The sequence below is a fragment of the Stegostoma tigrinum genome, chromosome 32, assembly GCF_030684315.1.
Source record: "Stegostoma tigrinum isolate sSteTig4 chromosome 32, sSteTig4.hap1, whole genome shotgun sequence".
Classification (NCBI taxonomy): Eukaryota; Metazoa; Chordata; class Chondrichthyes; order Orectolobiformes; family Stegostomatidae; genus Stegostoma; species Stegostoma tigrinum.
In genome coordinates this window covers 24,656,014-24,682,768 of record NC_081385.1, presented here as the reverse complement: position 1 = coordinate 24,682,768, position 26,755 = coordinate 24,656,014, and the positions used below count along the sequence as shown (strand labels likewise).

Genomic DNA, 26,755 nt, shown 5'->3' with positions numbered 1-26,755 from the left:
CAACCCTGGGCAGTTTCAACTCTACTGACCAAAACTGAGTGATATGGAATTAAGATTCAAATCCAGCATTGGTCCTGCTGAATGGTGGAAATACTTTGTGATGCTAAATGGCCAACTACAATTATTACATCCTTATTTCATCTTGACCTGTAAATCATACAGAATCCCACGTGGGTTTGCGTTTTGACAATCAAACATTCAAACTTCCAGGAGAGATCTTCATTATTAATCAGGAATAGGAATCTTGGCAAACATTTCTCTCATTAAAACCAAGTATTAAGGATACAATCAGAGAACTGGGCACAAACTACATACAGAAAAAAAGACATATCTCCAACTCTCTTAGCAGCCATTAATTCCAAAATGGAGCTGCATTTTGGAGTATTGCTTTTCTTACAGCTAAATAGTTCATCACCTTCTTCAGGTGAGAGTCTTCATGATGTTTATGGTTTGCCCTGTCTCCGGTGAATTCTGCTATACTCTGTCCTGTTTTTCACTTCTTACCAGCCACTACTAGCACCCCCAGCATCTATCTACCCCATCCAACGGCAACGGAGGGGCGGCACGGTGGCTCAGCGGTTAGCACTGCAGCCTCACAGCACCAGGGACCCAGGTTTAATTCCAGCCTCAGACAACTGTCTGTGCGGAGTTTGCACATTCTCCCCGTGTCTGCGTGGGTTTCCTTCAGGTGCTCCGGTTTCCTCCCACAGTCCAAAGATTTGCAGGCTAGGTGGATCGGCCATTCTAAATTGCCCATCGTGTTCAGAGGTGTGTGGATTATAGGGGAATGGGTCTGGGTGGGATGCTTCAAGGGGCAGTGTGGACTTGTTGGGCCAAAGGTCCTGTTTCCACACTGTAGGGAATCTAATCTAAAAAAAACTAACCTCATGCATACTTTGGCCTTTAATTTGTGCAGGGAATAAGGCCAGAAAACTTCACACTTCGTTCCAGAATTCCTCTTTGTCATATCTTAGCTAAAAGCTCTTTTTTTTGTCTTGTTGTGGCAACAGAATTGCCAACAAATTATGTGCTTTTGAGCCACAACCAAGATAAATTTCACTGTCAGCTGGAACTCAGTACCGAAGTCTAAAACAATGCATATTGACTCTCTATAGGAATTGACTCTCTATAGGAATTAAACTCAACCACCACCACCCCCCCAACCCAGATACAAACAAAATTTATCTTTTTAACTAACAAATCGATCAGAATCATTTTCCTGCACAAAATCCCGGCTCAAGGTTAACGTGACCTCATTTTTAACACAAGTTCAAAATATAAAATTAAGGCATTTACTTGATTTATTATTGAATGAAAATCTTGCTTGTTCCAACAAAGACACAGTAACAGTTTTGCCAACATTATGGTCCAATAGCCTCCGTTCATCCCTGTTGTCAGTATTTGACTGAGTCACCCTTGAAATGGTTCCTCATTAGTGGCAGCAAAAAATTAATTTGAAACGACCATGACCAAAGTATTTTACTCTAATCAGCCCAGGGCTTCCTTCTATTTTGCACCAAATTCATTGAAATTCTGTGCGGTTATCTGTCTCTATTGAGCAATGAGCAAGTACCATTGCATGACATACTATTGCATTCTTTTATTAACTGATTCCATTTTGTTTGTGTTGTTATTGTTGGCTCGGGCTTATTGTCAGAAATAAAAGAACTTAATGACATGCTGTGTATGGAGCACAAGTACAAATTCAAGGTTAGAACTGAAACATCTTTATTGCTATTGAACAAAGTTTAGAATGATGGAGATGCTTCCACTCAACAATAATTGAACAATGCTCTATACCATGCTTCAGTGGTATATTACATTAGACTGACACATTCTAATTCTCAAGGTGAATAATTATTCATTTCACAGGCCTTAAGACAAATTTCTTATGGGACATGAGCCAAAAATACTATCAGAAATAGCAGCTCTGTAATATAACAGTGTTGCATGCTGAAGGCATTTTGGATTTTAGCAGGAGAGCTTCAAGTTTTGAAGTATTAGGCATTGTTTAACACGAATAAAATAGCGTCCTGATAATACAACATGAGTAATAAATCTTATATTATTTATTGTTTGGTCAAATGTTTCTTGATAAAATATTAGTGGTATTTGTTTTTGAATAATACTAAGTGGGACGTACTGTCTTATGAATGAAGTATAATGAATGAATGAAGCAGAAGTTTAGTGACTGAAGATAAATAGGGATCTGATATTTGAGCTACAAACAAAACAGGTGCCATCTTTTTGAATGTTGGAGCCACTGATTAGATTGTCTGGGACCAGATGGTTCTTTTAGATACAGCTACATGGCCTCCTTTGTCTCCAAAATAGCGCACATGAGAACTGGACACATTTCTAAATGAAAGCACACCATCTGCCATACGAAGAAAAACAAAACAAAATGCATTTTTTCCCAATCCTGAAGCAGGCATTAGGCCATTTTTACTTGTAATTAACATATTCAACATCTACCTGAGGCCCCCACTACAAGGCTGGTTTGTTTTGAGGAACAGGCTGCTTCCTGATGAACCATCTCTGTGAAGGGATTGTCCACTATATCCCACATTAAACCCTTGAATCCCGGTTATAGCTGCTGCTTACTCAAGATCTTTAACATTCAGGCTCTTCAACCACCAACTGGACCCCAAGAGACACGCTCAAACAAAAACAGAAATTTCTGGAAAATCTCAGCAGATCTGGTGGTATCTGTGGAGAAAAGTCAGAGATAATGTTGTGAGTCCAGTGATCCTTCTCCAAAACACTTTGAAATTGCCAGCCCATTAACTTTAATTTTAAGCAACCACTTGTCTCATTATGAACTGAGAGTAAAAGATACAGGAGTAATAACCTGTAGCTAATAGCTCTGTAGTGTCGTGTGTCCTCACATACACTGTGTCTCAACTCTTTTATTTTCAATTTATGTTCTACTCAAGTTGTTTCCCTAACCACTCCATTACACACTTATAATAATGATATTTACCAGAAGCAGAATTTCATACACATTTTCATCAGGCACAAAAATTGATGGATAACACTTTTCAGATTGATTTCCACTTCTGACAACTGGGTTGCCTGTATTCAGCGCACTGTCAATCTTCTCTGTCAGTTCCCAATGTGTGATAATACGTCCGTTAACATTACTTCTTCAAATTTTACTCACTTAATTGAAATTTCTCATTTTCCTGTTTTTTTTGGCCATTTGGAACTCTCTTGTAACCATGTTGATATATATTGGCTCCCAACCCATTTATTAAAGCAATTGCAATAGATTGAATAAATATAGCTTTAACAGGGATCATCAATAACTGTATCAGCATATCTTCCCAAATTAATCAGTCATCACGAATCATTTATTCAGAATGTATATATAAGAACAGCAAATGTGATTGGCAACTTTTTGTGACAGTTTTTAAGAAGGTGAGATGGGCAACTCTTTCTTGCTCATATTTCAGAGTGTAAAGAAAAATACATTGTTGTCAGCAGAAATGTCTTTTTATGATAAGACTTTTTCTTTCCTTGGTTCTATAGATGGTCTTTTAGTCTCAAAATTACATTTAAAATATAGGTGTGGCCCACATTGGTACAGTCGTAGATGGCATATTAAAAGCAGACTACTAGAGGTACGAAATGTCGGCTGTTTCTGACTTCGGCCAATGTCTAATTTTTAACTTGAGTTCTCCAGTTGTTCCCCTCTTTCAGGCATGCACCATTGAAGATGTGTGCAGCAGCAAAATGGAAATGCTCCACTTCAGCCCCTCTGTGGTATTTTAAAGAGGTCAGCAACCACATCAGCTCAGTTGCTAATTGATTTCTTGCTGAGTTCATAGATGTGCTTGGTTGTCTGAGTCATGATTTAAAATTCTTGATGTCTATAGGCAGTAATGCAGGGCATCTTGGAGAATTGGGTTTACGACTATCATATTTCTTTGTCCCAGTAATGGGTGCTGCAGTTTTTATTCACTTTAGCCTGAAGAAAGGCAGGAATCATGGGCAGAGGCAGATGCAGAAACTCAAGTTTGTGGCCGTAAAGTTATCACGGATTCACCCTTGGAAATTCCTCTTCATCACCTATAGCAACAACTTTCTTCAACCACAGCTACTTTGAGCACCTGCATGTTATATTAACATGTCTAATTGACCGTAAGTCTTAACAGAAAGTGTTCAAATGATGCATCAAGTTCTTTACTAAAACTGAATGGATCATCTTCCTGTTTCAAGACCTGTTGTAGTCTTTGCATTCTCAAAACTTCTTTCCCTAAATCTTTCTGTTACCCAGTTAGTTCCAAAAATTGATTGAAAACTATCCTTGGCTTCAGGCCTAACCACATGGACTTCATTGTTTGTAATAACCCACCTTCAATTATTTCACACCTAAAAGTGTTCGTAAGATTTGTCAATAAACTGCTCAGCATTACGAGGCAGTTTAACATTCTAATTCCTTTTCAGATTATTAAACTGTGTCGTGATTCACTGAAACAACTTCTATTCTGCTTCTGCACTTGAATTAACTATTGCATTCCAGTAAGCATTTAATTATACAAGATTAACTTCTGGCTGAAGAGGATACAAAGACATCTGTCAATGGATAAGCATATGGATAATGATGGGATAGTGTAGGGGGAGGGGCTTAGATTAGTTCGCAGGTCGGCACAACATCGAGGGCCGAAGGGCCTGTTCTCCGCTGTATTGTTCTATGTTCTATTACTGGAAATCTCAGCACATCTTTGCAATCTATTTGTTTGAAGAATCTATCCAGTTACTCTTCCAATTTTTCAGAAATCTAATCTGATTGTGACCCCTTTTCAGGCTACCTGCAGCTATAATTACCAAGGGAAAATTATCCCTTTAACTTTGTTTCTAGAGAAAATAAACTCTAAGCACTTTTCTGTAAAATGGAAATTCAGGTACTAATATGTTCCTTTATTTATTGTAAACTGATTTTTCTTCTCTGCAGCTATAAATACATTGTTATAGCCCCAATGGAGACTGACAGCCTTTAAAAATGCCAGACAAATTTCCCAACCAGCAATCAAAAGAATCAGCCAACAAGGTCCAATTTTAAGACCTTTTACTGTAACATATTCAATGACAAATACCTAAACATTTCGTAGTAGGTAAGTAATAAACCACAGGAAAGACACTTCCTCACTAATTGGTGAACACCACCAAAAGTGCCACACCATGTTCCTTCATTCAATCTGAACCAAAAACACACATTGCTGAATGCACTCAGCAGGTCTAGCAATTTGTGGACAGAAAACAATACCAACGTTTCGGGTTTGCTGACTTCAGAACTGATAGCACCTGGGAAAAATTGATATTCAACTTGATGACGAGGGGTAGTCAAGGTAGGGATAGGGGCGAGGGTTGGAAGAAGGGACCTGATAGATGGAGCCCAAAGACAGAGAGAGGTGTAAAGAGATTGTTGATGGTAAGCCAGAGTAGAAGAAAAGTTAGTTCGGTGAAAATGGAGTGTTGAGTGGGTGAAAATGCGTTGGCTGTGCTGAGAACAACTCATGTTATAACAGGGTCAGCAACGTAGAAATGGGTAAAAGACACAGTAGATGGTGTGCGGGCTTTAAAAATTGAAACCTGATGGCTGCAAGGTCCACAAGTGGAAAATGAGATGCTGTCCTCCATCACAGAAACTGAAATTGCTGGAGAAACTCAGTAGGCCTAGCAGTATCTGTGGAGAGAAGGCAAGAGTTATAATCTTTTGCATCAAGTGGCCTTTCTTGAAAAGTTTCCAGCAATTTCTGCTTTCCGTTCAGACTTCCAGCATCTCCAGTTCTTTTTGGTTTTTATTTTGCTGTCTGTCTTGCTTGCATTAAGCCTCCCGGGAGGTAGGCCTGAGACAGAAATGACAGCATAGGAATATAGTGGTGTGCTCAAATGGCAGGTAACTGAAAGATCAGGATCTCTTTTACAGGCAGAATATAGGTTTTCCGTAAAGTGGTCATGCAGCCTACGATTTAACTCCCTGTAAACCAGTGAATCCAGTTCTAGTAAGAAAATATCCTTTTGGTGTCTGCTTCATTTTATAAAATATCAAAAAAATCTGGGGCAGTGATGGCACAGTGGTGATTAATGCCAGGAAACAATGGTTTAAATTTCCCATGATGAAACATAAGCACAATTAATTTTTAAAAACTTGCATATAAAACTAATCCCTTTAGAAAAAACGCATTGCTCAAGAAGGCCCTTTTGGGATACAAGTCCACAGCATCGACATAATAAGGCATCCGGTTCAAAGGCAAGCAGGGATGGGCAACAAATGTTAACCTCGTCATTCACACCCATAAGCCATGAAAGAATAAAGAAAAGACCAATCAATTCAAACAGGGCATTTGTTGCTATCAACATTCTGCTTTGAGGTGAACACAAAGAGAGCCTTACCTCTGCCTACCACAGCAGCAGCTGTTCAGAATCTCTATCTGAGTCTGACAGTTCAACAAGACTGATATCCTTTAACATGTGCACACTGGCACTTAGGCTTTATGGGTTTTGACCTGGACCTCTAGACCACTGTCAAAAAAATCACATGGGTTTGTAGCTGAGCAGAATTCATGTGATATCGCAAGTTTTCAGCATCTCCCATTTCAGGATATCATGGTTTGTCACAAGTCAAAAGACTCAGTTTAACATTTAACTATCTATTAAAGTTTCACACATGTATACTTGGCATAATGTTAATTTCTAACAGTGTTACCAAGCATGAGATAAATTCTTCCGCCTTCTAAAATTTTCCAGTCAAAAAAAAACTGGCAGGAATGGGAGGTAAGATGAGCAATGAGGGAATAGGTATGTACATTTGACCATCTCAGATGGTTTCAACTCCACTGCTGCCCACAGCTTCAGTCATGATCACTTGAACAATGAGGAACACCATCTCCCCTAGTGGATGCAAGTCTGCTAACTGTGATTGTCTCTGCCAGCTAAAGTGTTCTTGCATCCAATTATGCATCACCTTGTCCTGTGAGAGACAGGAAGGGTGTCAGTGAGAGTGATCTAATGTAGATGAGTAACTTATGCCATGATTTACTGGCTGCCTGTATGTATAACCTGCTACAGGTGGGTGTGAGGCACGCAGCGGTGTGCAACAGTGAGCTAAACCCATGATTATTGAAATCAGTCATGGATAGGGACGGGGTCATTGGTCCGTCAGGTGAGTGGTTCAGTTGATTGAATAAGGCATTTGCAGATGCATTCTTTGACCTTGACTGCTCTTGTGAGGTCAGTAAACTCCTTGTGACATTGTTTTCTGGATTCAAAATTTGTGCTGAGCTTTGCTAAAATTGCTCTCATTGAACTCAGTGCTTCACAATGTCTGTCCGGACAGCTGGATATCTATCTGGCATTCCATCTGCTAGAGTATATTCTCTTAGAATTTATATCAAATTGTTGCTCTCCTGTAAGCCAATTCGACGCCTGCTTGCAGATCAATTTTTGGCCTAGCCTTTTCTAGCAGCTGTTGCAAGCAGAATAAACCTCGGTTTTCACAACATGGGTTTAGTGTAGTAGAGGCTAGCTTTATATGATACTGCCCTTGCATGAACTTGGGTTTCTGCTGAAATATTTGTTAGCCAGAGGCTGTATAGAGATAGATAGATAGAGAGAGAGAGTGAGAGAGTGAGAGGTACAAGCTGCTGACATTGCTGCCTGGGGAGATGTTACCCAGAGGCTGCAGAAGGATAAACAGAATGAGGGGTCCCAGTCACCGGCATCACCGATGGGAGATACTGAATGCAAAGGTAGTGACATGAAGAAAGAAGCAATTTGTGAACTAAAAATGACCTGACCCAAGGTACTATTTTGAGCCAATATAAACTGGTTTGAAATAAATAAATTTTGCAAAAAATAAAGAAGTTGAAGTAATGCAAAAGACTTATTTGGATGAGAAATAATGAGGTAATGTTACCTAAGTCTCTGGGCCAGGACCAAGAAGGGAAAGGCATGTGATCAGTGAATTAGCCTGAACCAACTGTAAGGAGACAATACAAGTGATAAGAGAAAGGATAAGAAGAAGATTCTCAGGCATGAAGCTGATGAAAACTCCAGAGACCAACCATTGCAGAAGCAGGCCCTATGTTAAGGATGTGGTAACAACACAGTGCAGTGCCTGGCCAGTATCAGCCCTGGTAAGCAGCAGCAGCTACCCTGATTAGGTATTAGCTTTAATATTCTGCGTCTATTTAGGTCATGTCAGAAGAATCTCGTAGGTGTATAAATAGGTTTGAGTTCAGTTAGTGGGAAAATATATAAGGTCCAGTATGTAATAAAACATAAAAGCAACAGATGTCTTGTTTAACACATTAAAAAAAGTAATTTGTGAAGTTCTGAGAATTTACCTTTTCCCTCTCTATACACACCTGCAGCTGAAGCTGGCGATTGTCAGATTCAAACAGGTTCGAACAGATTTTAGCAGCCGACAGCATACTTAACACTTTTCTGCCTGCTACAATCAGGAAATGAGCAGGCAGCATAAAGATTGTGTGCCACCTGCATCAGATGTAACCCGTGGAGGGGGTCAGTTGCTTTTGATGACTGTCCAGCATTACCTCCAGTGTGTAGCTCTGCTGTGTATCTAGCTTGTCCCTTTAAGGCCACAAGATTTAATGACTGTAAATTGCAGATTCTGAGATGAACTATATTTTATCATGATCTACTGAGAAGTTTGCAAATTAACAACTTTCAATTCCTGGGGCCAGATTTGCATTTCATTCTGTCCATTTTGTAGGTGTTCATGAGGGCTAAACCGAGAGACAAGTTTCAAGCATACTGGAAAAATGTCCAATCTCATCTGAAACAGGAAGTAGAGTCATCAAATTAGACAGACGTACAGCATAGATACAGATCCTTTGGTCCAACTCATCCATGCTGACCAGATGTCCAAACTAATCAGTCTCATTTGCCAGCATTTGGCCTGTATCCCTCCAAACCCTTCTTATTGATGTACCCATCCAGACGCCTTTTAATTTTAATTGTACCAGCCTCCACCACTTCTTCCGGCAGTTCATTAAAAAGCACTGTAATCCAGTAGGTCCCTTATGCCCTTAAATAGGGGCAAGGACCTGTGTGTGGTGATGAACCTATCTGGTTCACTAATGCCCTTCAGGGAAGGGAACTGCCATCCTTACTTTGTCTGGCCTACATGTGACTCCAGGCCCACAGCAATGTGATTGATTCTTAACTGCCCTCAGGGCAATTAGTGGTGATTAGCTGTCTGGTCAGCGATGCCCTCATAGAGTGAATGATTATAAAAACATGAACGCCTATTCTGAGCTTTTTTGCTGAATAGCATTGTATGAGCAGAGTGGGGCTTAGGATTCTTCAGGCTGCCCTGCCAATGAAGGCCCAATGAATGGCCTTTCCTCAGCCCTCTCAGTTCGGGTACAGGCTGTAGGTAAATTGCAAATGGCTTGTGTTTGATAATCCGTTCTTGCACTTTGTTCGCCAAGTCAACAGAAACTGACATAAAAACGTTTGGCTTTATTTTCCTTTCGTTGTATATCTCCCGAAGACTGGCATTTCATGTGGATGGGCATATGCCAACGCTTACTGATTTGTGTAGAAATGAACATCTATTAATTTGTAGGTGCTGTAAGTGTATATAGAGTCCACATACTCAGAAGTCACACAACACCAGTTTGCAGTCCAACAGGTTTATTTGAAATCACAAGCTTTGTGCAATGATAGGGGCCGCACTCCGAAAGCTTGTGATTTCAAATAAACCTGTTGGACTGTAGCCTGCTGTTGTGTGATTCCTGACCTTGTCTACCCCAGCCCAACACCAGCACCTCCACATCATGTCTACAGACTGTCACTTAAGACACACATTGTGAACTCATCAGATAGGGTAAGCCAATTCCACTCCATAGCATCACATATACTTGAAGCTTAGGAGGAGAGCACTCAGCCTCAATATTTCTTCAACTCGTGTTCCTCATTTAAAAGAGCACAATATTGCACATTTGTCCTCTAACTGACTGAATGTCTCCATTGACCCTGGGCCAAATTTGCAAGGTAATAAAATGCTTTCATGTTAATAAGCTCCATGAATCTATTGCTGCTGAAACCTGTGGTACAATAACCTATGAAATGGCTGGCCTAAGACAGGAGTAAAATGTCTCAAAGATTTTGAGGATGGAAACCAAAAATTTTCGAAATGGTTGTGGATTTTCAAGTCAGTTTGAGAGCTGAAGTAAAGTTTTAATAATATGTCCTTCGAGTTGGTTCCTGTTAAAACAAATAAACTATAATTTCCTGCCTCTGGTAAAATGTCTCCAGAGAACAGTAATTTTAATTAAGAAAACATGGGAACATAAGCCAGGGAATCAAAGAATCACGTGCCACATCACAGTCTATTTTTAAAGAATTATACAAAATGTCATGTCACCAAAACAGTTTTCCCATTGAACTCCTCATCCTTCGAGGGAATTATTTATCGTGACATAAAAGGGAGTTATTGTGGTGTGAGTGGAAGAAGCTCAAATGACAAACAAACGCTTTTTTGCATATTTATCGCAAAAATACTTCTAGTTTTCTGAATATCACAAGTCTTTTATAACCCGTAGATTTAAACTTGTGAAGTGATTCAATCGTATCTGACTACCGTTTTTGCGAATGTGTATCACTACTTGTATTAGCTCCTGAATCTCACTAAAAGACTCTATATTCTCTTCTTCCAGTGAAGAACTCTCACCATTCCTCTGGCTCTCGTCTCGCACACATCTCCAATTAACTTTGTCCCAGCATTTAGAGCCCTGTCTTCTGACATTTAGGCTCCTCGCTCAAAAATTTCTGTTCTCCACTTCCTACTGCTTTCAGATCCACTTCTTTGACCAAGCTTCTTTTAGTCACCTGACCCAATGGCTCTTTATTATTTCCTCTCACACATTTTTCCTTCTTTTGAGACCCTAAGTCAATGTTAATTGTTGTCGTTACATATCTGACTTATATTTTTCAGGGGTATTGAAGAATTGAAGCTCATTCCTCGAGCTTTGTGCCCCAACATGGTTGAGCTAATAAGTCAAGCCAATATCACAATGCTCCCCCGAAGTTCACCCAGACGTAAACAACTTCTCGATTACGCCACAAATTGCCTGGTAAGTTTTGCAGGACTTAAAGAAAAATCTACATGTCAATGTGTTGCTAACCTTCTGTGAATAATAACAATGGTATAACATTAAGCCACATGGAGCTTTCCAAAACAGCTTCCATAAGGTGTCATCCTCGGGTCACACATGAATTTAATCACATGGTTTCCGTTGAGTCCATGTTTAGAATAACACTTGTTGAGAAGGGGAGGGACACTCTATCCCTCTTCTTTTGTGTAATTTTTCACCTGCACTATTGAATCTGTTCACGACCTTAACTTGCCATCCCTTCTTCTGATTTAGGTGACACTTTAACTTCCATACCAGCACCTTCAACCCTACTTCCCCTGACTGACATTTTGGATTTTGTAGGTAAATCATCAAATCTGTGCAATAAAGTGGAAAACCTTCTTTCCTCATTGTAGTTGCTATCTACGCCTTTGCCCCTGCTTCATTTAGATTGACACTTGTGACTGCGCTTATGACAAAAACAGGATAAATAAATACTCAAATCTGAAATGGCATTAGTGCACAAGGCTGCCATTGGCTGCTATCTGTAGCTGTGGGTGAGATGAGCTGATTGGTTGCAGCTAAGCCTCTGGTGATCCAAGGTGGTGAAATATCTGGAGGATTGAGGGGTGTAGATTGGATAGAAAACCCAGTGGCTAACAGCAAGCCATGCAGTATGGTTTTAGGACAAACGTTGCTACAGGAGAGGATGTGGAAAAAGGTAAAAGAGCTTAAGACAGTGTCCAATGAGCACCATCTCAGTTCTGCCTCAGGAACAAGCGAAGTACCATTTTGCCTTACTCAATTCTACCATTGGGCAATGTGTATTTATCTTTCCTGAAATACATTTACTGTTTTAAATCTTGAAACCTCCTTCATCTGGCCAAAGGAAGACTGTAGAGCTCCAAGTTGTGAACACCTGACATACCAAGCTTTTGACTTTGTGTATTTCAATTATATTGAGTCAGATAGATATTTAAGGTGGTTGAAAATTTGCCATCTTGATATTTCAGTCTGAATACCAAGCAGAAATCATTCAAAAAGTTTTGAAAGCTAAATTGTCTTACATCTGTCAACAGTTTTAAAATTCAGCCTTGTTATTGCATGTTAGAGCTAATTCCGTGCAATATTTGAAGTGTAGTTAAAAATTTCAATTCTAAAATGCCGATGACAGATGCATGGTCTGTCTGGTAAATAACATCTGTTCACTGAATGCCTAAATAAGTGTCCATCTGGAGGTGCTTCAGTTCCCAATTCTAGACTCACTGACGTTTGGATTGTACAAATTATCTTTCATAGCGAACATTTTATTACAAATACTGTCAGATTTTGCATTTCATTACTCTTCACACTGGCATGGTCATGCTTGTAAACATAAGGTGGCACTCAATCAATGTTCAGCATGGTTAAGGTCAGTGAAGCTTGTGACAGATGACGAGGGACGATATCTGTCTTCATCACCTGGGCATTAAATAATTCCTAGATAAACTGTAGAAAGGAAAATCCACTGAGGAGGAATTGCCATTTCAAAATTGAAAATTTGGGCTTGTTTCTGAACCTGACCAACTTTTCTTCAGTTGACTCAACAGAAGTGAGAATCAAGCAGGCTCATGGTCTGTGCTTTTCTGGCCCTCTTGGTCTAGCCTGACAATGCCCCTATAATAAAACAAATGATCCCACAGTGCTCAGTTTACATGTTGTTTATCTGATTGCTCCTCTTTAGGGCTCTCTGTATGATTTGAATAACTCTTGACATCTTGTCAAGTCAAAATCTTTCACGAACATGAAAGAATATGTATCACTGACAATGTACTTCCCAAGAATATTCACTTTCCACTCGGTAAGCCACTGTTAAGTGGTTCTTTCTAATTGCCGAAAATTGATATTTCATAAAGAAATTTATGGTCAGATATACCCAAAACTAGAAAATGGTTACATTTCATATTTGTCACTCGTATCACAACAGACTGGTTTACTTTTAAAAAAGGTAGACACTAACAAAGGAGAAACAAATAGGGTTGATAGGACATAAAGAATCAATGTTTCACTATACATACACAAAAAAATGAAATTTACTGAGAGCTGCTAGATATTAAAACAATCAATTGTATACATGCAAATTGTTATATCATAGGCTTTTAAAGTAGCATAAGTAAATTTTAATTGTAGCCACCATCCAGTTAAGAACTCTTGACACACACTTTGACATCCAAACAAGCAAATTCACACGTTCTTACTATGATTAGAATGAAGCACTTCTTTATTTTAATTGAGGCCTGCTGTTTCTTGTTCTCTTTCAACCTAGAAATGATACGTAGAACAAATATGGCAGTGTACATGAAATTCAGGTCACTGCCACACGCTCATTGTTTTTATGCCACATGAAGTGACTCCCGTTGTTGTAAGTGTACCTTGCCTTTAAGGAAATTCACTTTTAAGGACACTTTACGCTGAGGAGACAATGTTGTGGCACTCTCTGCCAGTTGGTCAGCTTTGTGTCTACAAGCTACATACAAAAATCAGTTGGTTAATGTTTGCTTCATAATTTGTGAAATGTTTCATTGTTTTAAACAAACTGTGATTTTTTTTATCAATCCCTGACAAGCAATTGAATATTAAAACTTTTATCAACATATCATTCATAACATAGAAGAAAATTACTGTAAATTGGTCACTTTACCTTGACTGTTTTTTGTCAAAGGCTGATCACAGCATAAATATGAGAGAATGTGCCCTCCATATGAAACAATGTATGTACAATATTGAATTGTCCAGTATTTATTGTTGACCCAACAAGCTGAAATTTGACCCATATTTTTCATTCATGTAGAGGAGTTGAACCATGTTGGGCCCAGTATATGAAGATTAGAACAGTCAATTATGTTTCTTTGCTTATATTTAAATTATTTATTGGTAATGTATGAAACAAATCTAATGCTTCACACCAGCTGGTCAGAAATGATCCGCAGGGATTTACTTTCTTTTTTTCTGATATTAGTGCATAAAATCAACCGAATTAGAATTATGAGTGGATCATTTAGCCCATCAATCTGGTTCTGCAATTTGGTAAGCTCAGAGCTGATTTGATCATGGTCTTAATTTGACTTTCTTGTCTGTTCCTCATGAACATTAACTCCCCTGTCAATTAAAAATCTCTCTAAATCAGCCTGATTCACTGATTCAGCTGTTAACTCTGTGAAAAATAATTCTGAAGATTTGTGACCCACTGAGAGAAAAAAAAATTATGCTCACCTCCATCATAAATGGGAAGCCCTATCTTATTGAACCACTCCCCTTAATTCTAGATTTCCCAACAAGAGGAATGATCCTCCCAGTGTCCAAGTTGTCAAGCTCCCTCAGAATCTCTTGGATGTCAATCTGGTCACCTCACGGACTTCTTAACTCCATTAGGCATTGCCAAATTGGCTCAACAATTCCTTGTCCTAGGATTCTTAGTGGTGAACTTTCTCTGAACTGCTTCAAGCACAGGTTTAATGTTTCTTGAGGAAGGAAACCAAAGCCACATACAGTTTTTCAAGTACAATCTCATCAATGACCTGTAAAATCATTGCAAGACTTCCCAACATTTATGCCCTATCTCCTTTCAATAAAAGCCAACTTTCCATTTGCTTTCGAATACTTGTTGTACCAGCTTACCAACTTTGTGTGACTTATGCATAAGACCAAATCCCTCCATGTTATTCTGCTGTCCTTCACTATTTAAATATTTTTCTACTTTTTCTATGAAAATGGACAATCATATATTTTCACACATTATACACCTGCCACATTTTGCCTACTCATTTAAATTATTTATATGACATTGCATATTATTTCCATCTTCCTTACAATTAATTTCCCTAACTCTTCCAACATCAGCAAATTCAAATACAATGTTGACTGTCCTTTCATAGAGTTACACAGTCAAAGAGCCATGGAGTCATACAGCATGGAAATAGACTTTTTGGTCCAACCAGCTCATGCTGACCATAATCACAAACTAAACTAGTCCCACCTGCCTGCACTTGGCCAATATCCCTCCAAACATTTCTTATTCAAGTACTCATCTAAATGTCTTTTAAATTTTGTAACTATACCCACATCCATCAATTCCTCTGGAAGTTCATCACACACACAAACCACTTTCTGTGTAAACGAAATTGACCCTCATGTCTTTTTAAAATATTCTTCCTCTCACCTTACAATATGCCCCCTAGTCTCCAAATACCCCATCCTAGGGAAAATGGCAGACACCTGCCATTAACCTCCTCTATATCCAAATTATGAATACAGTTCATAAGTGGTTGTAGGCCCTGCACTGATCCTGCAGTATGCTGCTAGTGACTGTTTCATGAACCTTATTAATCCAAACTTCGTTTCATGTTCATCAGCCAATTCTTTATTCACACCAATACATCACTCCCAAGACCATGAAAGATTGTTTTAAGGATTGTTTTCTACTATCAAAACTCCCCTCTTGCCTGGACGAGTGTAGTTCCAAAAACATATAAAAAGCTTGACACTATCCAGATCAAAGCTGCCCACTTGACTGGCATCATATCCACAAACATTCACTCCCTCCAATTATGATCTACAGAAACAGCAGTCTGCGCCCTTTACAAAGTGAACTGCAGAAATTCACTATGGCTCCTTAGATAACATCTTCTAAACTGATAATCACTACCATGTAGAGCGACAAGGGCAACAGATTCATGGGAGTGCTGCCATCTGCAATTTCCTCTGTAAGCCACTCACTTTAGTGACTTGGAAATATATTACTGCTTCCTCAGTGTTGCTGGGGCAAAATCCTGGGACACGCACCGTAATGGCATTGTGGGTCTATCTACATCAAATGGACTATCATAATCTAAGAAGGCACCTCACAGCCACATTTAACAAGGGCAACTCAGTATGGTCAATAAATACTGACCATTGGCAAGACCCACATTCAGTGAGTGGATAAAACAAAATGATCACATTTGACTTGCTACCCAACTCCATTTCCTGCTTAGTTCCCTTAACCATTGCTGCTTGGGACACTAAAACCTGTATATCTCAGCTTTAAAGATACTCCATGAGGGAGATTCCACAAAGTTCTCTGTGCAAAAATGTTCAAAGATTCACAGTGCCCTGAATGAAGAAAGTTGTCTTCTTCTAACCATATTCACAATGGGTGTTGGAAGGAAATGGCATGAAATGATGCTGAGAAACTAACACACTCGGGTGGTAATGTGCTTGGAAATTAGCACAAATCTCAATGGAAACAATCAGGTGGAGTCTAAGGACTGCTGTTGACATGCTATCACCTTTGTGTGCTACCAGCTCATTACCTGTCTCCTCTCACATATATATTTGCCAGATGTTATTGATATCACATGCAAACATTTGCATTTCAATGTGTGCAAAACCGGATATTGCAGAATGTAAAAGTAAGTTTGTAAAATCCTGGCTATTTATATCCAACACCGATCTATAGACAAATAACATGTCTGCGAGACCCTGCCAGCGTGGAGTTATTCACTGCAACAGGATACAGAATTTCACAAGGCTAGGGATACTTTACTTCTTTTCAAAAACAAGTCAACTAATTATGTGAATTCAGCATGGCATGTTTGGGACCTCGTTGATGCACGAACGGCCAGCTTAATGCTGATCACATAATTAACAGGTTGGGATTAGACCAACACAAATGCTACAATTTGTGTCACATTAGCTTCCACAGTAAAATCATTTTATTTCTAAAATCAGTTTTTGTACAGAATCTGAAGGAACTGTACATTTATTCCACTTATGAGGATAGATTGTATGATGTAATTGAGATTTTCTAATGAATATTATATTGCCTTTGTTCTCGCACCTTAATTAACTTGGTGGGCATTGTTGGTGGTTTCATTGCTCTGAATCTGATTTAAATTTAAAATGATGTATAATTGCACTAAATTATCAATGTGTGGTCTATATGCCATATGGAAAAATCCATGAATAAACCACACTGTTTTGTGAAAATCAAAGCAGAGAGATGATAATGTCCATTATGTGCAAGCCCTCTGCTAATTTAGAGAGAAAATAATTAACTAAGCACAGCTGTATTAATTCTTGGACTTATTGAATTTATTCTAAACTTGACATGGAAAAAGATATTTACTGAATTAATATTCTGGTGCCGAGACTGTCTGCTAGACTTACTTGACAAAAGCCTACTTTCGTCAAGTAAATGTCACTTATAATGAAGAAGATCACATGAAAAATATAGCTCTTAGGCCAATATGACACAGTGGGTAGAATCTTAAAGAGGCAATAGGGGTCTCAACTTTTGACTAAAGAGCCAGCAAAAGCTCCATGTTGTTTTTTTCACAAAGACGCACCACATTTTTTTTTAACAGCATGGATATTTAGCAGGCCAGCTGCAGGTATCATTGGAATGAAGGATACTAAGGGGACAATTTCCATCTGCTTCATCTCTGATTGACTTAGTGCCAGTAGGACGTTGGTGGCTACCCTTGGTACAATATCCAGCCAAGGACCAGGAACTTTGCTGGATCATAGTTCGAGTGGTGGCAGGAGGGAGTCAGCGGAAAGTGGAGGACATAGTTCTCAGCAAACCATACATTTCCAGTGCTGGCTCCCTTGTTCAGGCTCTGAGTGCCTTTGAACGAAAGACCACATCCTGACTGTGTCAGCATTAGATACGCAGGTCCTATCAGAGATCAATCTGAGCAGCTTCAGAATTGATCAAGAGCACGTGATGGTCATTGAACTTTGTATTTAAGACTTGGGTTCTTGGAGAGGCTCAGAGCTGCTGACTGACTGGCCGTCTTCCCTGGTATTGTTCACACCCAGGTGTCCTCGAAGAGGGGGCATGTGGTGTACCCTAACACTCTAATTGCCTTGAGAGGCAGCTGGGTACTGCAGGGGCTGGAGTGCCTTCTCTGCCCCTCCAGTGTCATTTTAATTTAGTGTCCATCCTCTCTCCCTACCTTTCTCTCGCCTCTTGTGTTGTTGCATTACCCTGGCCAGGTTATGTACATAAATTAATAATTAATTGGAAACTTGACTATTTTAGTGGTGGTGCATAAACATGCAGAGTTACACAGCTGATTGGGTGATGAATCAAAAAAAAAATCAGTTGGGTGTGAAAGCACTTCTTTTACATTCTTTTCAGAGAGAAGTGGGCACCACAATAGTTAAAGTGTTTCACTTCTCCTTCCAACTTCATTCGGCTGCTGCTGGAAGAAAGAGCTGAATTTTTGTGGTATAGTGGTAGTGTCCCTCACTCTGAGCTAGAAGGCCTGGATTCAAGACAAACATATCCCAGCCATGTCTGATCAGGTTGATGTTTTTCAAGAATCAGTACAAAAATGGCTGGTTAATAGCCACAGTGGGAATTGTTTCTGGACAAGTATATGATCCGGCCAAAGAAGGTAGAATCTAGAGTTTGCAGTGAATTGTAGCTCTACAATACAACAGTTGAAAACTTGGAAAGTCATTTGTAGTTTCATTCAGCTGTGGATATCAGTCAATTAAAAAGCCCCTAACGCTGGCAATTCAGGATCTTGCAAGCAACCATACACTGTGGATTGTCCTTCCAGTAAAGCAACTTCTCATCTACTGCTGAGTTCACACCAGCTGCGGCAGGAAGAGGCATTTAAAGATGTATTCATTCCCTACCTAAGGGCCTCAATTGGTACCGAGTAGGAAAGCCTTCCACTGGTCTTCCAAACAAAAACTAAATCATGCTGGAGTCAGGAAGGCAGCAGGTCCACAACTCTCCAACCTACCACCCCCCAACTGAAAAAATGCCCTGTCTGCCACCAAACCCACCACAGCACACAATTCCACCCTATGGTAACTGGTGACCATCCATAGCCTAAAGCACAGCAGCCAATTTTCAAAACAAATGTGGCATCGCAAGACATTTTCAGACTGATTCCTGTCTTAGTTTGTTTGAGATTGCACTTGATTTTAATTTAGGTCATTTCCATGTGGGATTTCAAGTAACCTTGTTGTTCCTATTTATACTCCGCTCATACTGGCTCCTAACATACTCATTCACAGTGCAGCACAGCCTTTAGGATAGTGATAACTTGTTCAAGAGAAAGCTTACAGGGATGGAAAATATTGATTTTACTGTTGGGATTGAAAATTCATTTTCTGATTTGACTTGATTTGTTACACAATCAAACCAAGAGCTGAAAATAAATGGTTGGGATTGGCTTTTCTTCATTAATGATTCTCAAACTATACCCTGCCACTCCTGGTGTGCTCTCACACCTCACTCAGCGAATGGTCTCTGCAAACTTCTTTCCTGATCTTATTCAATAACCCACTGCCTGCTCTACTTCTGTTTAAGATCTCTCCACACGGCAGATTCAATGTTTTAGAAATTAAATAAAAAAATAAATTTTACAATCTTGCATAAGAGTAAGGAAGACCGAGGAACAAAAAGGAGAAACAGAAATGAAATGAAGTAGGACATGCTTGGTCAGATGCATTTAGTTTCTGAATTTTGCATTCATGACAAATAGTTTCAGTCTTTTCCAAATGCTAAAGTCTCAAACTTACTCAGAACTGACTGAATGAATTATTCCAGAGAATCTCACTTCATGAACAATTTGGATCTCAACTGTGGTTTTATGCTTTCTTTACACTAAATCCAAGACAGTGGTGCAGGCAGAAACCTTTTTAGATCAAATCTCCCATAAGATAAGCACACAATGAAGGAGGAACATGACAAATCCTGCAAGGAGACAGGGTATTGTGTAGAGGAGTGGTGGTTTGTCGTTGTGGAAAAGAGAGACAGATACAGAGAAGCAAAGAGAGAAGAATGTAGAAAAGATATAGAGAGACGTTAAGGTGACCTGTCAAACCAGAAATGACTTGTGCAGGCAAGAAATGTAAACAAGAGAAAGCAAAAGTGGAAAGAAGGAATTAGAAGTGAACAGGCAAGTATAAACAAGAATAACATTCATAAGACTTCAAAGAAAACTTTTATTATCATGATCCACAGCCATTCGGGAATTGTCTATAAAAATGTTTTAGTTAGACCAATGCTGCCACTGTAAGCTAAGAATGATTACTTTTTGGTAGAAAATATCTGAAAGCAGATGAATAAAGTTAGCTGCTTCAAGAGACATCAGTTCTTGGACCAAAGCCTCTAACAGCATCCCACCCATCTAAACTGTATTTGAAAAATTAAATTCAATTTTGTTTGAGGAGATGATATCTATGCAGATTGAAAAAATGGAAACTACTGATATATACTGCAGTTGTTGCATACCTCAGTGACACAGCACACTTTAAAGAGACACAGAATTTCATGGCACACCCACCTTTTCCAGCTGAAATTATTGCTTATAAACATCACATTTGCTTGCAATTACAATGGTTATGGTCAGATGATGGAGGTTTGCAGCATCATGCATTGATAAAGAAGGATCAAAAGCATCCAAATTTCAAAATGATCAGAAAGAAACAATTCACCATCTTACACTGCAAGCACAGACACATTTCCAAAATCTGCTCAACTCATCTATATCTAACTGTTCATGGCCCTAAATCCATTCCACATACTGCACTCAATTCAGGGGTTTGAATTTTACAGATGACACATTATATTTGCAACAATACTTTTAAATGTATAAATTTTATTAAATGATTGAATTGATATGAGTTCAATGGATGAGAGGAAAATGCAAAAGTAAATTGCAATTTACCAGGTTAGTGGGGAACCTGGGTCTTTTGCACATAGCCTTTTGACCCAGGGAGATAAAGCACACAAACAATGTTGCTAGGTTTCTATCATCGCCAGCAAAAATGATCACATCATCGCAATTTAATCTCAGCCAGCTGTGTTTAGAATATTCACATTTTAAAATCGAAACACCAGTAGCTCACATGTAATATAATGATTAATTTTCCCGAGTTTTATGAGTTGTAATTTTGGTTAGATAGAACATTGTTTAAGATGAAATAATGATCTTTTTTTTATTCTAATCACTTCTGGACAAGCTTTTATGGCATATTATTGCGCAGCAGCATGTTAGTTGAAAAACACTGATGCACATGAAAATCAGGAAAATTTCTATCAGCTAAAATAACACAGATTTAAACTAAGTAAAAAGATTGTCAGTGGCGAGTACATTAAAAAAAAGTAGAAATTGAAGGCAGCGTTCAAAGTAGTTGGAAGTGGGTAGTGGTTCAAATCTGGGGTCTTTTTTGCACACTCGGTATATCAGAGATTTAAGTATAGAACAAGAAAATCAAGTGCTACAATATTCTGATGATATGAAAATGAAGGATGTAGTTAATTCTTGAAAAGAATAAAGGAAGCTGCTGAGTGATGATTTGGAAGAATTGCCTGAAAAAGCAGATGTGCTGGAATTTCAATGTCATTAAATGTAAGGTGACACTATTCAATAAATAAAATAACACCATGATCCTTACTCTAAATGGAACTATATTTGCTGCTGTAGAAGAACAAAGGTCTTTAACAAGGCCATGAGTTGGAGAAACCAAAGCAGATTTTCTACCCTTTGAGCTTGCTCTATCATACATAAAGGCTCTTTAGACAGCATCTTCCAAATCATGTCCAACACCATCTGGAAGGACACATACATCAGAAAAGCATTATCTTCACATTCCCCTCCAAGCCACACAGCTTTGAACTTTGAAATATATTGCTGATCGTTTAATGTTGCCGGGTCAAAGCCCCTACGTAATGGTATTGCTGGTGTACCTTTAGGATATGGACTGCAGCTGCTCGTGAAGGTCCTCACCACCACTTTTTTTCAAGGGCAAATAGTCGTGGGCAATAAATGATGGCCATCCATTGACACCCACATCCCATGATTAGATAACAAAAACAACGTAAGTTCTGTGTAATATAAAGGATATAAAGGATGTAATCTGTTATGAACTCGCATGAAATCACATGGCCTCAGTTCATATACAAAACCAAAATGCTACAGATGCCGAATATCTAAAACTAAAAGTGAGCTTTCTGGAAATATAAAGTCAAATTTGAATGCTGCCTAGTTCTATTTCAACAGACCTGATGGGCCATGAATCATGAATGCAGTAGTATTTAAAATTAATAATGAATGGAAAAGGATAGATAGAAGCAGGCATGTTGGGGTCAAGAACAATGGCTCAGAGGCAGAAGATTAAATGGAAGTGATTTTAACACAGAGGGTAGGAGAAATATCTGTCCTGCTGAGTGATGAAACTGCAAAATTCACATCCATGGTTTGAGGCTAAAGCTATGTCAACATTTTAGATTGGATATATGGATGAAATGGAAATATTTAAAGGGAAATTGGACAGATAAAGATGATTCAAAATATGAACTATGTTGGTGTCTAATCATTGGGACTGCTTAACTGTTTCGTTTTGCAACTTCAGTGTTTTTATTCTATTCTTCTAACCACCAAGCAACTTATACTGTTTGAATTCCATGAACAAACTGATGTTGTGATTTGCTATATGAGCTTCTCTCTTTGCTTTGTTTCATTATTCACTGACAGAATTTGACTGTATCTGCAATGACAGAGGATGATGGTAATAGCTTGGGTTCCCTAGTCTGTGCACTTAGTCCAGATGACATTAAAAATTTAAACAACACTGTCTTCTTGGCGATTGTCGATCAACTTCAAGAATGTGGACGATTTGATGAGGCGAAGAAGACAGCTCTTAGACAGAAGATCCTATCAGCCTATCCGTAAGTACAAACAACGGTTAACTTCAGCTTTAGTATAACAGATTCACCTGAGTTGCTGCAGGCATGAACAACTTGAGTTAAAGCGGTAGATGGGAGAAGTGTGAGAAGATTAAAGGGCTTCAATAAACTGCTGCCTCACAATGCCAGGAATCTGGGTTCGATTCCAGCCTTGGGCAACTGTCTGTGTGGAGTTTACACATTCTCCCCATGTATGCGTGGCTTTCCTCTGGTGGCTCTGGCTTCCTCCCAAAGTCCAAAGATGTGCTGGTTAGGTGGATTGGCCGTGCTAAATTGCCCGTAGTATCCAGGGATTTTCAGGCTAGGTGGATTAGCCATGGGAAAATGCAGGATTACAGGGATCGTGTATGGGAGTGGGTCTGGATGGGATGCTTTCCGTAGGGATAATGAGGACTCGACGGGCCAAATGGCCTGCTTCCACACTGTCAAATTCCATTATTCTATGACTTGAGGCAGAATCGAGAAAAGGACAACTCAGATTTAGTTCTGTTGTCATATAAAGTGATTGATACATGAGGAGAAACTTATTCACAATCAGGAATGCACTGCCTGAGAGAATGAGATGGAGGTTGGTTCCTTTGAAACATTTGGGATGGAATTGACTGTCTACAAACAAAGGCTGTGCATGGCTTTTGGGAGAAGATGAGAAAGGTACAGAGCTGGTCCAGACAGGAGGCTGAATGGTATCCTTCTAGCCAGTAACAATTCTGTTCTGAGAGATTTTCAGAGTTGCTACAACCAATGTGCACAATACATTCCTGTGAAATATTGTCTGCGTTTTGTTTTTAAACCTAGGCCACTCTCAGAATGGACAGTCGACGAGCTGACTGAGTTACGTAGCCTCCTGGGAGTTCTCACGTATGAGGATCTTAAATCAATCCCCAATAATGTAAGTAAAACAGCATAATGGTTCTATAGTTGGTACCTGCACTGACAGATATAATCGCAGGTGCTGACCAGCAAAGATCGGATTTGAAATGTTTTCATGTGTCATTTATGAGCCACATTCACCAAACGCTCATTTTCCCAGAGAGGAGCTGCAAATAAGAGAGGAGTAGGCAAATAGGAGAGGAGAAACATTATCTCACTGAATCTCTAATTCTCCTGCCTGGGAACGTAGGGTCAGTAGGATCACTGAATATGTTTTATCCCCATGGGGAAAGCAAATTGATCTTCATTCATGATGGAAGTATCCAAGACGGTGTATATTGCCTGTCCATAAGTGTCCTGAAGAAAGTGTGGTCAGCTACTTGCTTCAATCACTACAGATGGCTGAACCCACAGTGCTATGAGGGAGGAAGCTACAGATTTTTGACGCATTGACAATGAAGAAACAGCAAATAGTTCTAAGTCTGGATGTTACTGCAGATTAGGGTGTTGCCATAACTCAACCTCACTTGTTATTAGAAATGGACAGGTTTGGGCTTTATAAGTATTATTGAAGGAGCCACGGAGAGTTGCTCCAGTGTATCTTATAGATGGTAAGCACAGCTATTACTATATAATGGTGAAAGAAATAATGTTTAAAGATGGCTGTTGAAAGAGGGCTGCTTCATTTTGAATAATTTCAAACTTCTTGGATTTTACTGGAGACACATTCATCCAAGCAAACAGAAATTATTTGATCACATTCCTGAATTATGCACTGTGGATTGTGGAGAGGCTTTAGGAAGTAAAGAGGTGAGTTACATAGTTCCCAGGTTTTGACTGACACATTAAGTGGTTGCTCCAAATAGATTCCTGTCATTATATTCGTCCACTATTGCTTGCAGGAGCTTTTCTAACTCCCCTTTGCAATTAATTTCATCCGAAACAACTATGTATTCCTTGGGTACAGTCAATGGTAAAACACGTTAACTTTGTAACATTTGGCTTTTGCTATAGGAGGACATCCAAACAGCACTCTTGGAAATCCTGTCTGCTCACAAGTCTACTAGGAATTTTGTCCCTCCTGATTTTGATAATTCCCCAAATGTCTCTGCACTTTATCAAAAAGTCTTCAATATCCTGAATAGCCCTTCACAAAGCAGGAGAAAACGTGCAACAGGTACGTATCACAAAGGTCATCAATCTTCAGACCAAAATCACCATGAATAAGGAGGTCAACAAAGCAAGATCAACATTGTAGTAACCATGTAGGGAGATGTTTACCTTTTCTGACTGGGAGTTAAGCAGTCTCTGTGGAGAAAAGAGTGGGAAATCTAACAGAAAAATCACCCATTAGTAACGCCAACTCAATTTTCATTTCATTTAAGTTGGTAAGAGAACATTCAAACAGCATCTGTGACTGAAATGGAATCTTCCCCATTGAAATTCTTTCTCTGCCCTCTCCCATGAGGTGCTTAATGCTCGCGAGTGTTCCCTCAAAAAGGAATGATAGGCCAAACAAATCCAGAACTCCCCGGGCTCAAAAAAAGGAGAGAGAAATGTAGACAAAGAAGAAGTATGCTGAATATAGGTGTCAGCAAAAAGTACAATTGAGAATCAAGTTGAATACAGAACATTCAACAGGGAGGTGTAAAAACAAGTAAGAGAAGCAAAGAGGAGTTATGTGAAGAAAATAGCAGCTAATGTAAAGGGGAATCTTTACACAAACACAATGAGTATATAAGATCTGGTATGCAATGCTGGAAATTTTGTAGAAGTAGGTTCAACTCAGGCATTCAAGCCAGCATTAGATGATGACCTGAACATAAAGCCTGTGCCGGTTATGGGAAAGTTGCAGGATAATGGCAGTAAGTCAAAACACTCATTTGGAAAACTGGTGCAGATGTGATGGACTGAATGGCCTTCTTCTGGTCCATTAAATTTCTGTGGAAGTATGAATCAATTATAATCAAAATAATACCAGATTAGGGAAATTCGTTGGACTGATATATGTTGGTGAAGGATCAATTCATCCAGTATACTCAAAAGAAAACATCAGATTTGAAGTTAAAACAACATGCTATCTTTTAGTGTCTTGTATTTGCTTTTGCACATACAGCCTTAATTTGATTTTGGCTTTTCAGCAGTGTGAGCAGTCTTAACTCTGAATCAAATATTTTCGATCTGCTACAGAATGTGGAGATGAATCTTTGAAGATCCATGAAGGAAGTGAGGTGGGGATCATGAAAGGTGGGATAATCGAAGCAAAATTTTAAAATGGTGCATCAGGTAGTTTTAGGAAATCCTCAACTTGGTGCACAGTTGCCAATAAATTTCACCTCCAATACTTTCCCAAAGTTGGCCAAAGAACTTTTGCGAATTTAATTTCTCGATAAACTGGTTCATATTTTCTGAGTCCATTTCCCATGGGCCTTGCAGTTGACTTTCATAGACTGTGATCTTTGCCTAATATCACTAGGATAAGTAAATCTTTCTTCTTATTTGTTATTTACTTTTCCTTCCAGCTTGCCCAAAACGTCCCACTGCAGAGGAAATCGAAACTCTTGGAGAAGCCAACAGTTTATGGACTGTTGAACAGTTGAGTTGTATTTCAGACGAGGACTTCATAAATTCACTGGACACACTGACTCAAGTCGAAGGCTTCAACATCGCTCAGCTGAGAGCGTTAAAATCAAAGGCCTTGGAGGTGAGGGGATAGGGATGGGAGACAAAATGCTTTGGTTGTCTCCTCAGCAAAAACTTGTGAACATCTTCTTAAACAATTAGAGTCCAGGTCATTTACATCAGTTGATCGGATGGGTAGTCAATAAAACAGTTGCATCACTCAGTTGATGGTACTCGAGAGAAACTGAACTAATTTCATGCTTGGTACACTGCTGCATAATAATGTTTGTAGTAGTTGACTCAAATGGAACAAGAATTCCATTGACCTTATTATGGAGGTGTGTCAGACATATTTCTTTGGAGAGAGCAAATGACCCTGTGGTGGATGTCCTTTCATCAATCAGGAGAGGGCGAAAGGATT

The 26,755-nt window shown here is 39.2% G+C and overlaps 1 protein-coding gene across 6 annotated transcripts in view; it reads left to right on the top strand.

Moving 5' to 3' along the window:
- Positions 1–26,755, top strand: part of LOC125466978 (otoancorin-like) — a 193,311-nt gene that overhangs the window by 147,544 nt on the left and 19,012 nt on the right. For all 6 annotated transcript variants that reach the window (XM_048562225.2, XM_048562230.2, XM_048562228.2 and 3 more), the window contains 5 exons: positions 10,970–11,108; positions 22,631–22,824; positions 23,638–23,731; positions 24,727–24,889; positions 26,235–26,416. In XM_048562225.2, the coding sequence (XP_048418182.1) occupies positions 10,970–11,108; positions 22,631–22,824; positions 23,638–23,731; positions 24,727–24,889; positions 26,235–26,416 (772 nt within the window). The remainder of the gene's footprint in view (positions 1–10,969; positions 11,109–22,630; positions 22,825–23,637; positions 23,732–24,726; positions 24,890–26,234; positions 26,417–26,755) is intronic.